The 20,311-nt window shown below is 44.4% G+C and overlaps 1 protein-coding gene across 6 annotated transcripts in view; it reads right to left on the bottom strand.

The window, feature by feature from the left end:
- rpe (ribulose-5-phosphate-3-epimerase) overlaps window positions 1-20,311 on the bottom strand; it is a 40,032-nt gene that overhangs the window by 14,834 nt on the left and 4,887 nt on the right. For 4 of the 6 annotated variants that reach the window (XM_078551663.1, XM_078551661.1, XM_078551664.1 and 1 more), the window contains 2 exons: window positions 15,962-16,041; window positions 10,118-10,257 (listed from right to left, as the gene is read on the bottom strand). In XM_078551663.1, the coding sequence (XP_078407789.1) occupies window positions 10,118-10,257; window positions 15,962-16,041 (220 nt within the window). Of the gene's footprint in view, window positions 1-10,117; window positions 10,258-15,961; window positions 16,042-17,583; window positions 17,701-20,311 lie in introns of those variants that run through there. The other 2 variants (XM_078551665.1, XM_078551667.1) reach the window with 2 other exon arrangements.

The following is a 20,311-nucleotide window of genomic DNA, read 5'->3' as shown; positions in this document are numbered from 1 at the left end:
GTAGTGGGTGTCTGAAATTCACTGCCCAAGTTGGTGGTAGAGGCAGAAACTCTAAACTCTTTTAAAAAGTACCTGGATCTGCACCTTAAGTGCTGTAAGCTGCAGGGCTATGGGCTGGGTGCAGGAAGGTGGGATTAGAAAGGGCACCTGGGTGTCCTTGGGCTGGCATGGACAAGATGGCCCGAATGGCCTCCTCTGTGCTGTAACTTTTCTATAGTTCTATGGATGCAGGCCATCCTGACCAAGTGACTTATCTGCACTAAGGTTTTTCAGTACCTCCTCCCTCAAATTTCATCATACGCATTGCCTTGACTAACTTCACTTCTACTGATATTTTGTCAGGTTTCTCTTCCTCTAAACACTGATACAAAGTGCTCATTATTCTAGCCTTGCCCTGCACCACTAAGCATATATCACCCTCTTGTATTCCCTAACAGGACCCCCTCTCTTACTCCCTGCATTTAGGTCTGTGGGGCCTGGCCTTCGGAAGGATGCAGTCCAATTGGTCTTGACATTTTCTTGAGTAATCTACTGACACAAGGGGATGCAAACTGAAAAACTTGTTTTTGCTTAGCTGGTACTTGGCTGTTTTTGCGAGACTTGAGGTGTGTGAGCGACAGACAAAGCTGTGGGACTGTCAATGAGGGTTGAAATATGCAATTTTGGCAAGCTTCGATGGTACAGCAATATTCAAAAGTGTTCATCCTTCATCTTAAAAGGTGTGCTGAAACGAGTGATTGAAAGAAATAAGATTCTGTTGGGGTAAAAGGAGAGGTCACAGAAGGTTGGCCACGAGAGACACTGCTCGGAAACGGCAGGAGAGAATGCATAAGCAAGGCAAGAATCAATGCAGAAGTCAATACATGGAGATTTATTAATTCTTTTCCCTCCCAGAGTCTCCTAATACATCAATAATAAACCAATGCACTTTCAAATAGACACTTCAATTAACATAAAAACAAAAAGCTAAAAGCTACTGCGGATGCTGGAAATCCAAAACAAAAACAGAATTACCTGGAAAAACTCAGCAAGTCTGGCAGCATCGGCAGAGAAGAAATCAGTTAACGTTTCGAGCCTTCATGGCCCTTCGGCAGAACTGGAGCATAGTTAGAAGAAAGGAGAAATATAAATTGGTTTAAGGTGGGGGGGGGGGGGGGAAGAGACACATTGAGGGTGTGGTGTGATGGTTGTGGAGATGAGCAGATAATCAAAAGATGTCACAGACAAAAGGGTCAAAGAGGTGTTGAAGGTGGTGGTCTTTGTCTGAGAAAAGTGCTAATTAAGAATGGAAGACAGGATATTCAAAGTACAGCTCTAGTGGGGGTGGGGTGGAAAGACTAGAGGTTTTAGTTTTAGATTTAAAAATAATGGAAATAGGTGGGGAAAGAAGAATCTATATAAATTATTGAAAAAAAGCGGGGGGGGGGGTGGGAAAAGAAACGGGGTGGGGATGGGGGGAGGGGGAGTTTAAGATCTAAAGTTGTTGAATTCAATATTCAGCCCAGAGGGCTGTAAAGTGCCTAGTCAGAAGATGAGGTGCTGTTCCTCCAGTTTGCGTTGGGCTTCACTGGAACAATGCAGCAAGCCAAGGACAGACATGTTGGCAAGAGAACAGGGTGGAGTGTTAAAATTGCAAGCGACAGGGAGGTTTGGGTCTTTCTTGCGGACAGACCGCAGGTGTTCCGCAAAACGGTCGCCCAGTTTGCGTTTGGTCTCTCCAATGTAGAGGAGACCGCATTGGGAGCAACGAATGCAGTAGACTAAGTTAGGGGAAATGCAAGTGAAATGCTGCTTCACTTGAAAGGAGTGTTTGGGCCCTTGGACGGTGAGGAGAGAGGAAGTGAAGGGGCAGGTGTTGCATCTTCTGCGTGGGCATGGGGAGGTGCCATAAGTGGGGGTTGAGGAGTAGGGGGTGATGGAGGAGTGGACCAGGGTGTCCCGGAGAGAACGATCCCTACGGAATGCCGTCAAGGGGGGTGAAGGGAAGATGTGTTTGGTGGTGGCATCATGCTGGAGTTGGCGGAAATGGCGGAGGATGATCCTTTGAATGCGGAGGCTGGTGGGGTGATTCAATTAACAGATTGTTACCACTCTTTGATTGACACAATTTGGTGCCATCTGCAAATTCAGAAATTATTTTTGCTTCCAACGTCTCAATGGTTAGCATAAATAGTGAACAGCAGCACTCCCAGCACTGATCCTTGTAGGACCCCACTTTCTGCCACTGTGAATCTTTTACTCAGTTTTCAGCCAGCTAGATATCCATTCTGCTACTTATTCCAACTCCCATGTGCTCTGATCTATTATGTGGCACTTCAACAAAGTCCTTTTGGAAATGTAGAAAAATTAAATCTACTGTTATTACCCTTGTTAATTCTCAAAGGAGGTCAGAAATTCAATCAGGATGGTAAAACAAGATTTTGCCTTTTGAAATTCACATTGCCTACTTCCTTATATTTTTGGTTTCTAGATGTTTTGCTATTTTCTCCTTTAGAACCATAGAGCACTACAGCACAGAAAACAGGCCATTCGGCCCTTCTAGTCTGTGCCAAAATATTATTCCACTAGTCCCATTGACCTGCACCTCGTCTATAACCCTCCAGAGCTCTCCCATTCATGTATCTAATTTATTCTTAAAACTTGGAGTGAGCCCACATTTACCACGTCAGATGGTAGCTCGTTCCACACTCTCACCACTCTGAGTGAAGATGTTCCCCCTAAACCTTTCCCCTTTCACCCTAAAGCCATGTCCTCTCGTGTTTATTTCTCCTAATCTAAGTGGAAAGAGCCTACTCGCATTTACATTTTCGAAGGGATTCCATTATCTTGCCTCCCACCGAAATTAAGTCAACTCATCTTTAGAGCATGTCCAGGGAACTATCCCCCTTCTTAAACATAGGTATAATGTTAGCTATCCACCAGTATTCTAACAGCAGACATTTTCTAATGAATTATGTATAATAGTGTAAATGATTCCCTTCGCTCTTTCCTAGAGTCTTTTGAAATGCACAAATTAAATCTGCGCACCAGGGGATTTATCTAATTTAATAACTTTCCTCTTTTTATGCAGTTATATCATTTCTAATCTCAATCTTCTAATGTCATGGCAGTGTGACAGGTGGCAGCATTACCACCCCTTTGGTAAATACTGAAGCAATTACTTAATGTTTCTGCGATTTCACTATCACTACCTAATGCATCTCAGTCCCCAGATTTCAATTTCAATTACTCTTTGCTTCTGGTTTTAAACAGCAATATGTCACATATATGTGCCATTCTGATAATGAAAATACCAGGTATACTTCAACAGAAACTGAGTAAAATTAGAAAACAAATTCTTAATATTCAGAGTTCACAGACAATCCAGGGCTTGGTCGAGTTACTGAGAGCAACTGCATGACCAGACCATCGAAATAGTTAAAAGACCAACATGAAATCTGAGTTGCTCATTTCTCCCAGTGACAGGTGGTTGAACTGAACCAAATTATATTATGGATTCCAATAGTTAAGAATTGGCACAGAGAACATCCAACATGACTGGAAAAAATTGGTGTGGCCTCATCTCAGATTTTACTGGGATGGGGTAGTTCCAAGTACAGACCTAGAATTAACAGTAGTGTGTGAATACACAGGGCCATCATTTTTATGCTGTAGTTAACCTCGTATTTCAATGGTATGCTGCCTCCCTGGTGCCATGGTCAAGGGTATCACCGAGTGGGTACATTACACATTAAAAAGACCTCAAAGGATTATTCCCGGTGCCATGTGCCAGTGAGTACAGAAACTGGAAGATAGTGCAAATAAATGCATGGCTGGAGAAGTGGTACAAGGGGGAGGGTTCCAGATTCTTGGGGCATTAAGACCAGTTCTGGGGGAAAAGAACATCTGTACAAGATGGAACAGCATTTTTTCGAGGACCAATGTTCTCGTCGTTAACTAGTCGTGAGGGCAGTGCAAACTAATTTGGTAAGGGGGAGGGAACTGGAAAATAGCAGATGGCAGCAGAAATTAAATCAGAGGTCAAAGATATAAGGCAGAACATTATGCTCAGGTGAGCATCCCAACGTCATCTTGCAGTCTCGCGATATTTTGTTCAGCAGGATCACGCCGGAGTCAGCTGCACACCCGCCGACAATTAAAAGGCCTATTAAAGCCATTAAGAAACTAATTAAATTCAAATTTATGCTGCCCGTTGAGCAAAAAGGCCAAGCAACCTTTACATTTACAGCCACGAGCAGGATGAGGTTTCCTAAAGCAAATAAACATCAAATAAAAATGTTATTTTTGAATTAAAAACATGTCCCAGCTCATGCGACAAAGTCACGTGAAGGGACATGTTTTATGACAATTTTATTTCCTTTATTTATTTTCTTTATTATTATTTTTAAACAGCGCTTCATCTCCAAGGCAGCTCTGTGCCTCAGGGAGATTGAAGCGCTCTTTCGCACGCATGCTTGAAGGTCGCGCTAGGCCCGCTCGCCCTCCTCCCCTCACCCGCACAGGTAACGGCATGGAGCCAATCGTGGGCGGCAGTCGGCTCCCTGACCGCCCCTGCCCAGCACCAAAATCCTGCCCATAAACAGTGGTAAAATTAGAAATATCTCAAAAATTAGGATAGATTGAGGAAAATAGCAAAAATGAGCAAGGAAGTACGAAATTGTATGTACAATGTCCGCAATACAAATCTTCTTCTTATCATGTCCACGGACAGTCCGTACATGGCCCAAAACAAAAACACCTGGACAAACTCAGCAGGTCTGGCAGCATCTGCGGATAGGAGCACAGTTAACGTTTCGAGTCCGAATGACCCTTCAACAGAACTGGACTCGAAACGTTAATTGTGTTCCTATCCGCAGATGCTGCCAGACCTGCTGAGTTTTTCCAGGTATTTTTGTTTTTGTTTTGGATTTCCAGCATCCGCAGTTTTTTACTTTTATTTATGTACATGGCCCAGCCAGAACTGGACACATTTTTGCGCCTTGTTGTTAAATTCGGCAAGATCTGCAACAGTGCAGGGTTCCTCTAGCAATAAGCATTGCAGGAGATGTTGCATAGTCTGTGGCTCAATTCCACATTCACAAGTTGCAATACAAATAATAAGGTTGGTTGTATAAGTTGCTAGATGGGATCATCATTGTTGCATTAATGGATATCTGTCTCAAAGTGGAATAGGTTTCTAATACTCTTCATTCCCACATATTCAGGAATGAGAGAGCAGTAAAAAGGAGGGGGGTATGACAATCTTGATTAAGGATGATGTTACAGTTCTAAATAGAAAGGATTCTAAGGCTGAATCTATTTGGCTTAACTGAAAGAGACAAACAACGAAGAGATAGAGGAGCACATTTGTTGTTAAATTTCAAAGGTGTATAGAATAATTATGTTAGGACATTACGATTACTCTAACATATACTGGGGAAAACAGTGTTAAGGGTAGGGATATAGGATCATATGGCTAAAGAAGTGATGCGAGAAGGATTCCATTTCACGAAACACCAGCACCAGTACTGGTGGTATGGGCTGCACCTGATACAAGCTGGGATAATGGTCCTTTCAGGTGGGATAAATATGGCTCTACAAAGGACTTTAATGGAGGGGAAGGTTCAGTCAGAAACAATAGTTAAAATTATAGTTTAGAGATTGAAAAAAAGGAAAAGAGCAGAGTTCGGGTCACAAATACTCCAAGTGAAAGCAATACGGTGTTGTTTAGTGTGATCAAGGGCGGAGATGTGACATCCTGCCCTATTACCACAATTTTCTGGACACATATTAAGGGAAAACAAGTTACAGGCATAGGATAGGCAATCTATGAATTTTTGTAATCGAGTTTCCATGTCAGCGACTAGCACACCAGCATCAGCATAGAAGTACTGTACTTCTGTCTTTGCTTTCAGTCTGTTTCTATTGGAATTGCATTCCTTTTTATTCATATATTTTGTATACTGATGCATAAAATATAATAAAACTAAAGTTGATTAAGTGGAAGGCAATTATTGACCAGGTTACAAGATTAGTTATGCAGTAGAAGACAGAAGAGGGATAATGAACATGTATTCGAATTGGAAAGAAGTGACAACTGGTCTCCCAAAACGATCTGTACTGGGACTTCAACTATTCACTTTATTAAAGATTTAGATAACACAAACAGAAAGCCATATATCCAAGTTTGCTGATTGCACAAAGATTGGTTGTGTAGTAAGAGGTGACAGCATAAAATTACAGAGATATTGATAATTAAGTGAGTGGGTAAAAATGTGGCAGATGGATTTCAACACAGGCAAGTGAAAGGTGATCCATTGTGAACAAAAAAGGGATAGATCTGTTTTATTTAAAATGTGAAAAGTTAGGAACTCTGAAGGGTCACAGCTATGCAAAACCCTGGTTAGAGCATATATGGAATACAGTGTATAATTCTGGGCAGAGCACCTTGCTGACCTTAGGAGTGCAAATCTGATTCACCAGGGTGTTGAAGGCTTGGGGGCCAGGTGCATAGATCATTGAAATATCAACAAGTACAAAAAATAACCAAAAAGGTTAATGGAATTTGGATCTTTATATCTAGGCGAATAGAAGATTAAAGGGTGGTATAATCAAAGAGTTCGAGATATTAATAAGAACAGATAGGATAGATTGGTAGAAAACTACTTCTGCTAGTTGGGAGTAGTCCAGGACTAGGGGCACAATCAAAAAATTAGAGCCATAACTTTCAGGCGTGAGATTAAGAAAAAGGATGGTAGAAGTTTGAAACTTCAGTAAACAGCAATTGGTGCTGGATCAGTTGAAAATTTTAAAATCAGAGATCGATAGCTTTTTGTTAGCCAAAGGTATTAAGGGATAAGAGACAACAAGCTTCTATATGGAGTTAGGTCACAGATCAGCCATGATCTCATCGAATGGCAAGACAGTCTCAAGGGATAGAATGGCTTTTTCCTATTCCTATTGTTCATACAGAGTGGTGAACAACTAGAATGGGCTTTGAGACAAAAACCCAGGGGTCCTTCAAGAGATGGCTGGGTGCTGGAGGAGAGAAAAGATCCAGTTTCTCTGGAAGGATGAGCCAGATTGCCTCATCTGTATTGATCTTGGTCAGATTTCAAATTATAGATTAAAACTACTCACCTTATTATGTGAGGTCTCTCAGAAATCAACCAATGCTCTTGGTTATGGAAGGCAGTTTAAGCTACCACATACACTTTTGTTATATGGAGAATTTCTAGTTCCACTATTCTATATGATGCAAGTTCACTGTGGTCACTGGGTTCATTTAATGTATTGAACAAGGTACTATATGAAGCGGGGTGGGGGGGGAAATCACACTGACCACTGCAATACATTTAATTCAAGTTACTTCTACTTCTGTTGCAGGTGAAGTCCTCTACCCACTAGTACTGTAACTCGGTTATAGAGTAACAGACCTCAACTTTTGTACTGTACCTCAGTATTACACAGTCACAGACATGCACCGACCAACACCATTCCTATTATACCTATATTATATGTCTGCACCAGTACTATATCCAATGTTATACTCAACATGGCATGCCAGGAGCAGCACCAGGCAGACCTAAAAATGAGGTGTCAGCCTGGTGAAGCTACAACACAGGACTACTTGCATACTAAACAGCAAAAGCAGCATGCGATAGAGCTAAGTGATCCCACAACCAACAGATCAGATCTAAGCTTTGCAGTCCTACCACATCCAGTCGTGAATGGTGGTGGACAATTAAATAACTAGCTGGAGGAGGTGGCTTCACAAATATCCCCAACTTCAATGATGGGCGAGGCTAGTACATCAGTGCATAAGACAAGGATGAAGCATTTGCAAGAATCCTCAGCCAGAAGTGCTGGGTGGATGATCCATCTCTGCCTCCTCCTGAGGACCCCAGTATCACAGGTGCCAATCTTCAGTCAATTCATTCCCTCCACGTGATATCAAGAAACATAGAAAATAAGAGTAGGTCATTCTGCCATTCAATATGAGCATGGCTGATCCTCTATCTCAACACCATACTCCCGCTCTCTCCCCATACCCCTTGACGCCTTTAGAGTCTAGAAATCTATTTCCTTCTTAAATACATTCAGTGACTTGCCTCCACAGCCTTCTGTGGTAGAGAGGAGAGGTGGCATAGTGGTATTGTCACCGGACTTGTACTCCAGAGACCCAGGTTTGAATCCCACCACAGCAGATGGTGAAATTTGAATTCAGTAAAAATCTGGAATTAAAAGTCTAATGCCCTTTAGGGGAAGGGAAGGAAACCTGCAGTCCTTATCTGGTTAGGAACAGGCAATAAATGATGGCCTAGTCAAGAAACTTCTCTTCATCTCAGTGGCCTACCCCATATACTGAGACTATGTGACAGCCCTGTCAGAATTGTATAATTGTAATAAGATCCCCTCTCATTCTTCTAAACACCAGTGAATACAGGCCTAATCTCTCCTCATATGACAACCCTACCATCCCAGGTATCAGTATGGTCAACCTTCGCTACTCTCCCTCTATGGCAGGTATATACTTCCTTAAGTAAGGAGACCAAAACTGCACACAATACTGCAGGTGTGGTCTCACCAAAACCCTGTATAGCTGCAGTAAGACATCCTTACTCCTGTACTCAAGCCCTCTCGCAATGAAGGCCAACATGCCATTTGCCTTCTTAACTGCTTGCTGCACCTGCATGCTTGCTTTCAGCGAATGGTGTACAAGGACCCCAGGTCCCTTCTATCACCATTTAAACACCATTTTGTTTTTCTTACTCAGAAACAACCTGCTCTCTGACACTCAGTTTGGGTTCTGCCAGGACCACTCCTGACCTTATTACAGCCCCAGTACAAACATGGACAAAGGAACTGAACTCCAGAGGTGAGGCAAGAGTGACTGCCCTTGACATCAAAGCCACATTTGAATGAGTGTGGGTTCAACGAGCCCAAGCAAAACTGAAGTCAATGGGAAACAGGAGGAAAACTCCCGCTGGTTGGAGCCACACCTAGCACAAAGGAAGATGGTTACGGTCATCTCAGACCCAAGACATTACCGCAGGAGTCCCTCAGGGTAGTGTGTCCTAGGCTTAACCATCTTCAGCTCCTTCATCAATGACCTCCCTTCCATCAGAAGGTCAGAAGTGGGGATATTCACTGATGGTTGCACCATGTTCAGCACCATTCACAACTCCTCAGATGCTGAAACAATCCGTATCCATATGCAGCAAGACCTGGACAATATCCAAGCTTGGGCCAATAAATGGCAAGTAACGTTCGTGCCACACAATGACCATCTCCAACAAGAGAGAATCCAACCCTCTCCCCATGACATTCAATAGCATTACATCGCTGAATCCCCCACTATTAACAGCCTGGATGTTACTATTGACCAGAAACTGAACTGGACTAACCATATAAATACTGTGACTATAAAAGCAGGTCAGAAGCTAGGAATCCTGCAGCGAGTAACTCACCTCCTGACTCCAAAGTCTGTCCACCATCTACAAGGCACTTGATGGAATACTCTCCACTTGCCTGAACGAGTGCAGTACCATCAACACTCAAGAAGCTCGACACCATCCAGGGCAAAGCAGCCCACTTGATTGGCACCATTTCCACCACCTCCAACATCTAGTCCCTCCACCACCGACGTACAGTGGCAGTCGTATGTAGCATCGACAAGACGCAGTGCAGCAACTCACCGAGCCCTATGGAGTGCACTGGTGCTTTTCATACTTTTTTAAAAATTCGTTCATGGGTTGTGGGCATCACTGGCTAGGCCAGCATTTATTGTCCACCCCTTATTGCCCTTGTTCAGAGAGCATCTAAGAGTCAACCACATTGCTGTGGGTCTGGAGTCACATGTAGGCCAGACCAGGTAAGGGCAGCAGATTTCCTTCCCTAAAGGACATTAGTGAACCAAATGGGTTTTTATGACAATCAGCAATGGTTTCATGGTCATCAGGTTTTTAATTCCAGATTTTATTTTTGAATTCAAATTTCACCATCGGCCGTGGTGGGATTCGAAACCAGATCCCCATAGCTTACCCTGGGTCTTTAGAATACTAGTCCTGTAACAATACCACTATGCCACCACCTCCCCCAAATAACTTCCTGAAACAAACTATTCCTTTACACTTACCTTCATACAGTTTTCTCGAATGTCTTTGATAAGTGGCCCTGGGCTATTTGTTGCTTCGAGGTGGAATGTATACTGATTAGCACCAGCTACTGCCATCGGTTTCACCCACTGCTCTGGCTTTGCGACCATCATATGCATATCTGTAGAATAAACAAATGCACAGTGGAACACTTTCAAAAATTCCAATCAACCAGTTTGCTTCTAAAAGATTTAAGTTCAGTAGCAAACCTAGGTACTGCAAATGAAGATGAAATCTACGCGGTAAATGGTGAGCAAGGCTGTCATTTTACAACATCCCTCTCCGTCTCATGAGATGATGGTTTGCGCCTTGGTGGTAAACTGTTAAACATCGCCTGATGTAACTCAGGAGCCCCACTCCGAGATGTAAGCCGGGATTTTCTGCTCCCCTGCCACCGTGGCAGGCATCATGGTGGGTAGGAGTGGAAAATATTGAGAGAGTTAAAAATAAAATTCTGTTTCACGTTGGCAGGAAATCAGGTTGTGATTGATCCCACTTGACTTCAACGGCAGTGCACGTTTTGCGCCGGGCTATGTCCGGAACCTCATTTTAATACATCTAAATATGATGAATACTTATTATAATGGCTGCTCACCGGAGGTGCCACTCCCCCCTCCAGGCTGGATCAGTATGACACATCAGCATCTAATTAGACCAACATGTTTCACAACCCGATATAAGTGATGTGCACCTGACAACCAGCACTTTGCTCGTGACTTCGAGGTTGGCTCGCATAACTTGCATGGCACAATGCTTGGGGCACCTCAGAATGCGCACAACACTTCACTGGCAGCACCATATGGCTCTCAGGGGATTTTCTAAAGGCAAAGTCCAGCCTATCAGGCCAGCGGTAAGGCAGGGATGGCATGTAAAGGGCCTCAAGGCTAGGAGTCCACCGGAGAAGGGGTGAAAGGGGCAAAGGATGCACTCCGGCACATGACTAGATAGGTGTGGGTTTTAAGCCTCCTCTGGGCCAGAATGTGAAAGTGTATCTTAGAGAGGGGCATAAGCATGTTGGGGCCAGAATTGGAAGATGGCAGAGTGAAGAGGCGCTTCGAGTGAAGAGACGTTTCAGTTTATATTGCTGACCTTGCAAAGACTGTGCTTGTCCTAGACAAGGGAGGGGGAGGGCATGTCAATAACTGTCAGTGGCACCCAGCATGTTGTGTGCAGGGTGAGGTCGTTATAACAAGCTCAGGGGGGTTTCTGCCTCAATAATGGGTTGCGGTTGACACACTTACAGTCAGGGTAGGCTGTAAATGGATAAAAGGTAGCGTAGGGCCATTCGAGGGTTTCATGGTGGGGGGGGGGGGTGTTGGGCTCAATAGCTCACAACGCAATCGGCCTCAAAAAGGGGTGGACTAATCTGCAAATGGGGAACGTCTATCTCAATGCACTCATGGGGGTGCACAGGGATATCCTCCACAATCAAAATGGCATCAACTTTTGGAGAGGAAGACTAGAGAATTATTGGGGAGGGAGGGAAACTTGAACATAATGGCATCCCCAGCACGATAGCAGGGAATGCCACGGTCATACAAGAGAGAGCCCAAGCTGGTCAGGTAGTGAGGCCTTAGCACCACCATCTTGCAAACAAACAACGGCACAGCACAAAATTAAATTGAGGAATAGCTCAGCTGGTGAAGGCTCAGAGGGCCATTTGGAGAACTGCACTGCACTAGGTGCCCCTTTAATTGGGCCCCCAACTGAATTGAGTATTGCCAAATGAGGAGAGATGCACACTTGACACATGTTAGGAGCCTTTCAAAGATAATGCTGGGAATCAGGAGAGTGAAGCAATGAAATGTATTCATGTAAGATTAATGATGAGTCATGGCAATAATAGAACTCCTTGCTTTAACCCCTTGTTCTGAGCATGCCATTTTCCAAAGTGACAATGAGGTCAGAGCATTTTGGCAAATGGACAGATGTGCCTTTAAAGCAAAAGCTCACAGATGAGAAGTCTCAGCATCCCCCTCCCAGTGCCTGGACAAACCAATCTTATAGCAACCGATCATGTCAATGGGGGGGACAGGTTTTGCAGGGGGTGGGGGCAGAAGGGAACTGTAGCATGAAACCTTCCTTGCACTGGCCAGGATTTCAGTGTTGATTATGTGCCATCACAGGATCCAAGCCCTTGAACTCAGTCACACACTAGAAAGATACAGAAATTGAACCTTTGGAGGCTCATGCTGATTCTTTTCTCCCCCTCATTGATGCGGCAGAGGGAGATGGAGGCTGGATTTGTTGCTGCCTGCATTACAGGCAAATGAGAAGGCGGAGAATGCTGCAATTGTGGCAAAGGGAGAAGTTAAACCCTCAAGAGCTAGGGCAGCAAGGCCCCCTCCGGACACAGAGGATAAAGCTAACAGAAACGTCATGCGTAGGCGTCTCTTGAGGCTGAGAGTGTACAGACCTCACATCTTATCTGCAAATGAGCGAGAGACAGTGTTGACAATGCCTCCACATGTGCAGGGATCTGGTGACTCATATTTGCCACACTCTGGAGGATTTGGCACCACAGGAACTGGAAGGGCATCCATTGCCAGTGGCTCTGAAAGTCACCGCCACACTGAATTTCTACGCAAGCGGCTCCTTCCAGGGCTCCACTAGGGACCTGAGCGGGATTGCCCAAGCATCAACACAGAAATACATACATGAGGTGACAGACACCCTTTTTGTGAAGGCCCACAATTACGTGCACTTCGCTAGAGATCAAGAGAGCCAGCAGGCCAGAGCACTGGGCTTTGCTGAGATTTCTGGATTCCCACAGGTCCAGGGCACTGCACGCACTCTTGTGGCTATCAAAGCTCCCTGGCAACAGGCACTCTAATACATAAACAGCAAGGATTCCACTTGCTCAATGTTCAGCTGGTTTGCGACCAGAAAAAGCAAACAACACAGGTGTGCAAGATAGTCAGGAAGCTGCCACAACTCTCACATCTTGAGTATTGCTGGAAAGACACACATTTTTGGTTGAAGCTTTTCGTCTTGCACTCATCAGAACAATTCACAAGAAAATACCAATGTCGGAAGAAGAGTGCTGATTGGTTGGCAAGTAGACTCTGATTGGTTAAGTTATTGCCATGAGTGTGCACCAGTGGATGGTGACTGACAGTTAATTGCCAAGCATCGTTTGAAATTTAAACCAGGTAGCCTGACTCTGATTTCCCAAGGAATGAACAAGCAAATGGCTGTCACTTATTTTATTTAGCTGAAACAGATGCAATGTGTGTACATGTTCTGTCTGTAAAGAACAGGGCCCTGTGTATTAACATGCATAGATTCCAGTACATGCTAGTCAGACTGAATCTTAAATTGGTTGTCAGTGTAATTCTTAGCAAACAGCTGGGTTTTAAGGATGGCCGCAAAGGAGATAAGGGAGACAGGGAGGGGGGGGGGTGAATTGCTGAGTCCAGACAGCTAAAGAGACAGTGCCAAAAATGAAACAGAAACATTAAACCCCTGTTCTAAAGTTGTCTCTCAGTATAACACTGTATAAAGGTCCCCTTGAAATTACCCTGGAAATATCTTCAGGTTAATTGAACTTTTTAGAATTTTAGAATAGATTATTGACAGCACAAGAGGAGGCCATTCAACCGATCAAGTCCATGTTGGTTCTCTGCAAGAGCAATTTAACTCCAACTTTTAACACCATTTTTTATACAACATACACAATCAAGGACTATTCGCTGTTACAAATTTCAGCTGCTATTCAAAAATATGCAGAGTTTTACAATCACAAACCCTGTTAAAAACATGGCATGCCTTTATGACAGAGTTACTCAAAAGGATGATAAAAGCTTTTAATAATCTACCAGCTAATGCAGTGGAAACAAAATGAATTCAAAATGTAGTTGGACGCAGTGCTGAATATCATACCAGAGAGTCAATTGGCCAAACAACTTTCTTATTTTTCCAGCTTGGTTAGAGACAAGGACATAGTTTGCTGATTAAATGTTCATCGCCTCATCCACATTGCTGCTATTTTCAAATCGACATTCAAAGAGCCTTACAGGAACATCATGCTTGGGAAACAAGCAGTGTTTCAGATAAAAAGAAGTTTTTCAACCTCCCCCACATCCACCCATACCCACCTCAGCTTTAGTTTCAGCCTTCAGAGAATAAGGAAGCTAATAACAGGGAAAAATAAAAAAACACTAAATAACAACCCAAAGTAAATGGATAAGGTCACCTATCCTTCAAAAAAGATAGAGTGCATCAGTGTTAAGGCCGTCAACTGTAAAAGTGGTCACTGCGCCAGCACTGCAACCTCTTGGACAGATACAGTGCCAGTTTGGTAGGTGAAACTTGTGAAAACACTGGGCACAGACACAGTCACCACACCCCACATGGGCAATGTCTGACTGTCAAATTCCTGTGGTCTTCACAAACCGCCAGGCGTCAAATTTTGTGACAGACCTACTTGAGACAATTAAGACAAAAGGGCATTAGAGAGCTGGATCATGCTACTACAATGTCAAAATGAAGCTCAATGATTCAATCTCCATAACAACCTTCCTCCTTTGTGTCATCAAGCAGGCAAGCCACATAGTCCAATAAGGTCACTCGATGCTTAAATTAAAAAGTGAGAGCGAGCAGCATCTGAAGTTCAATCAGAATTTTTTTTCACTTAATCAAAACACTCAACTGGATAAATTCAAACAAATTAACCAGAATGCTTGGCAGATTTCAATTCCAACATTCAGTCAGAATGTCAATTCACCTGCTGTATTCTTTCAGCAACAAGCAGGAAAAACACATGAATGGGTATCGACTGCATGTTGATTGAATACGGGAGGTGACATCACTGCAAAAACAACAGCTCAGTACAGCACGCACCTAAGGACAGTACCGATCTCTCGGTCGCTCCCACCGGGGGACACAGTACCGATCTCTCGGTCACTCCCACCAGGGGACACAGTACCGATCTCTCGGTCGCTCCCACAGGGGGACACAGTACCGAACTCTCGGTCGCTCCCACTGGGGAACAGTACTGATCTCTCGGTCGCTCCCACCAGGGGACACAGTACCGAACTCTCGATCGCTCCCACTGGGGGTAAGTACCGATCTCTCGGTCGCTCCCACCAGGGGACACAGTACCGAACTCTCGGTCGCTCCCACTGGGGAACAGTACTGATCTCTCAGTTGCCCTCACTGGGGGTAAGTACCGATCTCTCGGTCGCTCCTACTAGGGGACAGTACTGATCTCTCAGTCGCCCTCACTGGGGTGGGATGGGGCAGTATTTTGCTCTCTGTTGCTGTCTTGAGCGGGTTGGTGTTTCAAAAGCAACATTATTTTCAGATGTTGTCACTGATTATTCAGTCTTACCCTGAGCCAACTACCTGAGAATATCTCTGCATTTAGTGCCTTTGTGGTAGTGTTTCCAAGGATTTTAACAGCAAGTTTCCACCGGAGCTGGAATGAACTGTCTGCAGCTGTGGGCTAGCCAAGCAGAGAGAGTTGAAAAATTCCCAAGTGGCAAGGAGAAAACCTTCTGGCTCCCAGCAACCTCCCAACCACAGGAATTGGTGCTATGCCATCAATCATTGGCTTAACGTCCAACAAAATACTGTGCTCATTATTTCTGCCCAAAATATGGAGTGCTAAAGACCCTACAATTGGAAACTCTCCAACTGACTTCAAATAATGTAAATTGTTTCATGGTGGGGCTGTATTATCAGTTGCTAGCAATGACTCTCTTCCCTAGCAACCCTTTCCCCGCCAAAAGACTGAGACAGGCTGCCCACTTTGTTTCATGCCACTATTTCAAGAACATCGTTGACACAACCACAGGTAGAGGGACTGCTGCTGAAAGCCTTACCAAAGAAGGGTTCTTGCCCAAGTTCCTTACGAAGACATTCTACCACAGGATGACCAAAGGTGATATTAGGCACAAAATGTCTGGAGAAGAGAGGACAGATGTTCTTAAAAGCAAATTTTGAATAAAGATATTTCATAGAATGGCATTTTACAGAACAGGGAGGCCAATCAGCTCTTCAAAAGAGCTCTCCAATTTCATCCCACACCCCAGTTTTCTCCCTGTAAATTAGTCCTCTTCAAGTAGATGTCTAATTGCCTTTTGAAAGTTCCTATGGAACTTGCTCCCACCACTGTCCTTTCAGGTAGTGTGGGCCAAAAGTTACCAACCGTGTGTGAAAATATTTCTCATTTTCCCCTGTAGTTTTTTTTGCCAATCATTTTAAATCTATTAAGTTTGGTTACCAACTCATTTTTCAGAGATCGTTTCTCCCTAGGCTCCAACAAATCCACTGATCATTTTCAATACCCCTATTCGGTCTCCCTTTCACCTTCTCTGCTCTAAGAACGATCCTAGCTTCTCCAGTCTCTCCACATAAAGCAAATCCCTAATTCCAGTGTACTGCATCCAAGGCTTGACATTCCTCCTGAACTGTGATGCCCAAACTTGTACAAAATTGAGGCCGAGCAGGGGTTTGTAAAGGTTTAGCATGAATTTGTGTTCAATGTCCCATTTACAAAGTCAGTATTCCATATGCTTTGCTAATCACCTCGTCCACTTTTCCTGCCACCTTCAAAGATTTGCAAATCTTCACTCTGTAGGGCCATCTGCTCCTCTAACCCCCAAAACAGAATCATTTAGATTATATTGCCTCTCCATGTTATTCCTCCACAGTCCATCACTTCACACTTATGTGCAGTAAATTGCATCTGCCAGGTCCCTGCCAATTGCAGTCTTTCGATGTCCTCCTGAAACTTGCTCTCATCATGTTCACTCTTTACAACATTGTCAAGTTTCGTATCATCTGCAAACTTCATAATTGCACTCCCTATACCGATGTTCAGGACATCTATATATAACAAGAAAAGCAATGATCCGACGAGGGGGCTCAGATTTAATGTCATTGGTAGAGGGATTAGAAGGGAGATAAGGATACATTTTTTCACCCAGAGGGTTGTAGGGGTCTGGAACTCACTGCCTGAAAGGGTAGTAGAGGCAGAAACCCTCAACTCATTTAAGAGGTGACTGGATATGCACCTGCAGGGGTACATATCAAATGCTGCAAAGTGGGAGTAGGCTGGGTGTGGCTTGTTTTTCTGTCAGCACAGACTTGACGGGCCAAGTGGCCTTTTTCGGTGCCATAAACTTACGATTCCATCCTTTAATACCAAGTCCTGGCTAGTCGCAAGTCAGACTTCTATTCAGTCAAAAGAACACCTGTTCACCACTACTCTCTTCCTCCTATCCCATAGCCAATTACATACCCAAGTTACCAGTCTTCTTAAAACCACATGCAACAGTACCATAATGGTGGGTACAGGTCTGTCACTGCATAACTCTGAAGTACTGTATTGTTGGGTACAGGTCGATCACAGGCTAAGAACATAAGAAATAAAAGCAGGATTAGACCACACAGCCCCTTGAGCCTGCTCCGCCATTTAATATGATCTTGGCTGATCTTTTACCTCAACTCCATTTTCCTGCATGTTCCCCACACCCCTTAATTCCTTAAGACACCAAAAATCTGTCTCAGTTCTGAATATATTCAGTGATGGAGCATCTGCTACCCTCTGGGGTACAGAACTCCAAAGAGTCGCAACCCTCTGTGTGAAGAAATTTCTCATGTCAGTCCTCTGTGATCAGTCCCTTATCCTGAGACTGTGTCCCTGTGTTCTACAATCCCAGACAGGGGTAACAACCTCTGTGTCTACCCTGTCAAGCTCCTTCAGAATCTTCTATGATTCAATGAGATCACCAATCATTAGTCTAAACTCCAAAGAATATAGCCCAATTTATTCAGTCTTGTCTCATAGGAACCAATTTAGTGAACCTTCACTGTACTGCCTCTAATGCAAGTATATCCTTCCTTAGTTATGGAGGCCAAAACTGCACACAGTATTCCAGGTGAGGTCTCACCAAAGCCCTATACAATTGTAGCAAAACTTCCTTATTCTCGTATTCCAATCCCCTTGCAATAAAAGCCAACATGCCATTTGACTTACTAGCTGCTTTTTTCACATTCTTTCGTGGTACGTGGGCGTCACTGGTATATGTTGCCCATCCCTAATTGCCACATGATTTCAGAGGACAGTTAAGAGTCAACCACATTCCTGTGGGTCACATGTAGGCCAGACCAGGCAAGGACGGCAGATGTCCTAAAGGACATTTGTGAACCAGATGGGTTTTTACAACAATCGGCATGGTTTCATGGTTGTCATCACGGAGACTAGTTTTTAATTTTAATTCCAGATTACTACTACATGGTGGAATTTGAACCCTTGTCCCCAGAACATTAGCCTGGACCTCTGGATTACTGGTCCAGTGATACTACACCATCTCCACTATGCTGTACCTGCACACTAACTTTCTGTGTTCCTTGTACAAGTAGACCCAAGTCTCTCTGAGCTTCAACATTTAAAAGTTTCACATCTTTTAAAAAGTATAGGAAAGCAGAATATTTATTACCAGAGTGAATAACCTCACACTCCCCCAGTTATGCTCCACCTGCCACCATGTTGCCCACTCACATAACCAGTCTATTATCTTTTTGCAACTTATGTCCTCCTCCCCCACACAGCTTACATTGCCACCTAGCTTTGTGTGGTCAGCAAACATTTATACTGTTTAAGCAGGGTGGGGCGGGTGAAGCTGGATAGAAGGCCAGCAATAGGTGGAGACAAAGGAGAGATTGACAAAGATGTCATGAACTAAAGGACAAAGGGAGTGTTAATGGTAAGGGCTAATAAAGATGCTGATAGTGGCGTAAAGATAAGAAAGCAGAATGTGGTAATAGCAGAACAAGGGTAGCAGTGTGTGAAAGAACAACATGGAACAAGTGACAGGTGGCCCTTGGGGATGGGGTGGGGGGAGGGGGCAGTGGTGGGGACAAAAGGATAGAAAATGGGATAGAAGGGGAGATAAAAAAAGGGGATAAACCATGAATAAAAATAAGTGGATAAAAAATAAAAATTAATGTAGGGAAATGGGGCACTAAAGAAGGAGTGAGGAGAGAGAGAGCTCATGGTCTGAAGCTGTTGAACTCAATGTTAAGTCCAGGAGGCTGTAAAGTGCCTCACTGGAAGATGAGGTGTTGTTCCTCCAGTTTGAATTGGGCTTCACTGGAACATTGCAGCAGGCTAAAGATGGATATGTGGGCACGAGAGCAGGGCGGTGTGTTTAAATGGCAAGCGATAGGAAGGTCTGGGTCATGCTTGCGGACAGAGCAAAGGTGTTCCGCAAAGCGGTCACCCAGTCTGCGTTTGGTCTCCCCAATGTAGAGGAGACCACATTGGGAGCAGCGAATGCAGTGGACCAAACTGAAGGAGATGCAAGGGAAGCACTGCTTCACCTGAAAGGAGTGTTTGAGCCCTTGGACGGTGAAGAGAGAGGGTGTAAAGAGGCAGGTGTTGCACCTTCTGCGATTGCATGAGAAGGTGCCATAGGAAGGGGATGAGGTGTTGGGGGTGATGGAGGAGTGGACCAGGGTGTCCCAGAGGGAACGGTCCCTACGGAATGCTGATGGGGGGGTGAAGGGAAGATGTGTTTGGTGGTGGCATCATGCTGGAGTTGGCGGAAATGGCAGAGGATGATCCTTTGAATGCAGAGGCTGGTGGGGTGAAAAGTGAGGATAAGGGGGACCCTATCATGTTTCTGGGAGGAAGAGGAAGGTGTGAGGGCAGAGGCACAGGAGATGGGTCAGACACGGTTAAGGGCCTTGTCAACCACAGCGGGCGGGGGGGGAACCTCGGTTAAGGAAGACATGTTAGAAGCACCATTTTGGGAAGTAGCATCATCGGAACAGATGCGAAGGAACTGAGAGAATGGGATGGAGTCCTTACAGGAAGCAGGGTGTGAGGAGCTGTAGTCGAGTAGCTGTGGGAGTTGGTGGGCTTGTAATGAATATTGGCGGGCGTCTATCACCAGAAATGGAGACAGAGGTCAAGGAAGGGAAGGGAAGTGTCGGAAATGGAGCATATGAGGGTGATGGGGGGGTGGAAGTTGGAAGCAAAATTGATAAATTTTTCCAGGTCCAGACAAGAGCATGAAGAGTTATCGACGTACTGAAAGAAAGAGTTGTGTGAGGTGGCCTGAGTAGGACTGGAACAAGGAATGTTCCAAATACCCCATGAAGAGACAGGCTTTAAACTCTCCCAAACCCCTGTAACACTTGGGGTACAGGTCTGTCGCTGTATA

Source organism: Cetorhinus maximus, chromosome 11 (genome assembly GCF_964194155.1).
Source record: "Cetorhinus maximus chromosome 11, sCetMax3.hap1.1, whole genome shotgun sequence".
Taxonomy (NCBI): domain Eukaryota; kingdom Metazoa; phylum Chordata; class Chondrichthyes; order Lamniformes; family Cetorhinidae; genus Cetorhinus; species Cetorhinus maximus.
The sequence above is the reverse complement of the archived record's forward strand: the minus strand, read 5'-3'. Positions and strand labels throughout refer to the sequence as shown.